Source organism: Octopus bimaculoides, chromosome 20 (genome assembly GCF_046866305.1).
Source record: "Octopus bimaculoides isolate indiv1 chromosome 20, ASM4686630v1, whole genome shotgun sequence".
NCBI lineage: Eukaryota > Metazoa > Mollusca > Cephalopoda > Octopoda > Octopodidae > Octopus > Octopus bimaculoides.
Window position 1 is genome coordinate 10,011,605 of NC_142947.1, and position 2,500 is coordinate 10,014,104.

At 37.9% G+C, this 2,500-nt stretch overlaps 1 protein-coding gene across 2 annotated transcripts in view; it reads left to right on the forward strand.

Annotated features, from left to right (window-relative positions):
* The window catches only part of LOC106882978 (uncharacterized), a 9,197-nt gene that overhangs the window by 4,162 nt on the left and 2,535 nt on the right, over positions 1-2,500 (forward strand). For both annotated transcript variants that reach the window (XM_089337996.1, XM_089337997.1), the window contains exons 2-3: positions 1-320; positions 657-1,170. The exon at positions 1-320 is cut by the window's left edge. In XM_089337996.1, coding sequence (XP_089194122.1) covers positions 1-320; positions 657-1,170 — 834 coding nt within the window. The remainder of the gene's footprint in view (positions 321-656; positions 1,171-2,500) is intronic.

A 2,500-nucleotide genomic window follows, 5' to 3' on the forward strand; every position in this document is an offset into this window, starting at 1 on the left:
GAAAGAGATTCTTGAAGTAAATTATAAGATTGTATCTGAGGTAAATGAGTCTGAGGATGATCCCAGATTAAGTTTTTTGCCTGCACATATGAAGAACCCAGCCAAATTAGCAATTCAGGGTCAGACTTGTCAAATGCGAGGCCAGTTGGAAGAAGCGATGCAGTTCTTTGATATGGCTATTCTGTTAGATAAAACGAACCACAATTTTCGTTTATTTAAAGCAAGACTTTGCTTTCAGATGGAAAAAAATTTAGAATCCTTACAACAACTCTGGTTAATACCTAAATCTTTAAGGAATCATGAAATCTGGAAACTTGGAGGTATGTATGATTTTTAGTTTGGTCTGATAATGATTTTGGGGATATCTATCTATCTATCTATCTATCTATCTATCTATCTATCTATCTATCTATCTATCTCTTTGTGTGTCTGTCCGCCTGTCTGTCAGTCTGCCTGTCTCTATTTATTTATCTATCTATCTACCTGCTTACCTACCTATTGATCTACCAGTCTACCTACATACATACATACCTACCTACTTACCTTCCCACATACCCACCCACCCACCTACCTACCTACCTTTTGATCTCTCTATCTATCTAGCTACCAATCTCTCTATCTGTTAATATCTCTCTATCAACCTTTTCCTATTACAGGACTGATTGTAAAAGATTTAGATCTGCCGGTTCTGGCTGAATTCTGGATTCGTAAGGCCACACAGTTTTCAAACAATGCTGATGAAGAGTGCAAGATTGCTTTCCAACAAATCCGTATTAAACGTCTCTACTCTCCACTTTGTATAGACTTTCCGGTAGAAGTAGTTTTTTCCCGCTATGGAAAAGCTGTTGTAGCTACAAGAGACATCGACGCGAATGGTGTCATCTTCAAGGACTGTCCATTGGTCATCGGGCAAGCCACAGACACCCTCACATCTTCTCCCACGTGTGATAACTGTGGCTATTCGCTGATGGAGCCGAAGCATTATTTCGGTGATAAACTGAACACAATGAAAGAGGATTTAAAAGAGTTAATTGAGTCATACTGGCCAAAGAGGTTCACGGTGGGTTGCGAGGATTGCTACCGTGAGAACTACTGCAGCAAGGCTTGTCGAACAGAAGCAATGGAAGGTTACCACCGAGTGTTATGCCCAAAGAACAATCCAGCTGCCAGGTGAGTAACCTTCATAATGTGATGGTGGTGGTGGTGGTGGTGGTGGTGATAGTGGTAATGTGTGTGTGTGTGAAGAGATTCAACCAAAATCAGAACAGCAGCTTTTGAGAAGAGAAAATTCAAATTGAAATTATTAAAAGGTTATATAATATACTTCACTGCAATTCATCTAATTATCACAAACGAGAAAATGTTGGTTTAAGATTTTGGCACAAGGCCAGTAATTTTGGGGGGAGGGGGTAATTCAATTTCATCGAGCTCAGAACTCAGCTGGTACTTATTTTATCAACCCTGTAAGGTTGATAAAATAAGTACCAGTAAGATGTCAGTGTTATTTTCATTTTTGCATAATTTAGATGACTATTTTTTCACTGCACCCTGTATGTTTGTCTGAATCATGAGTTTGTGTGGTTGTATCTCTAATACCATGTGTCAGGCTATTTATGCGATTTATATTGGTAGACGTTACCTTTATTTGATGGATACTAGGAATGAAGACCCAAATATGGCACCAAAATTGGGTTTCCAGTCTGAGGTAACTTTCTCCTTCACTTCCACCATACTCAGAAGACTTGAAATGGATAATGAGTCCTGCCTGTCTTCCTTAAACAAATTCATTATCTGAGAAAGAAAATAAGAACTACTAATTGACATTTGCTGGCCACAAAATAAACTGAATTTATATTGTGGTATAACTCTTTATATTAAAGTGGACTGTTTATAAAGTGGACCATTATAAAGTATGAGTTCTCTCCCCGTTATCACAGAATACTCATTTACTCCATTCTACAGGGTGTCCACAAAGTCTGGGTACATGGGGATTAACACATACTTTAAGAAATTATTATTTCTTATATTTAATTGTTTATGTTATGTTTTTATTTACTCCATGTATCCAGACTTTGTGGACACCCTGTATAACCATTTTATACATAGTATTTATTTACACTAAATCAGAAAGCTGGGAGAATTGATAACAAGCCAGGTAAAATGCTTAATGACATTTCATCTGTCTTTACATTCTAAATTCAAATTATGCTGAGATCAACTTTGCCTTTCATCCTTTCGGAGTCGATAAAATAAGTACCAGTTGAGCAATGGAGTTGATGTAATCGACTGGCCCCCACTCCCCCGAAATTGCTAGCCTTGTCTCAGAATTTGAAACTCATATTTACTTACACTAAGGCAGCAAACTGGCCGAATCATTACCGCACTGGCTGAAATGCTTAACGGCATTTCTTCCGACTTAGGTTGATGTAACAGACTTACTCCCACCTCTGAAATTGCTGGCCTTGTGCTAAAATTTGAAACCAGTATATACTTACAGTAA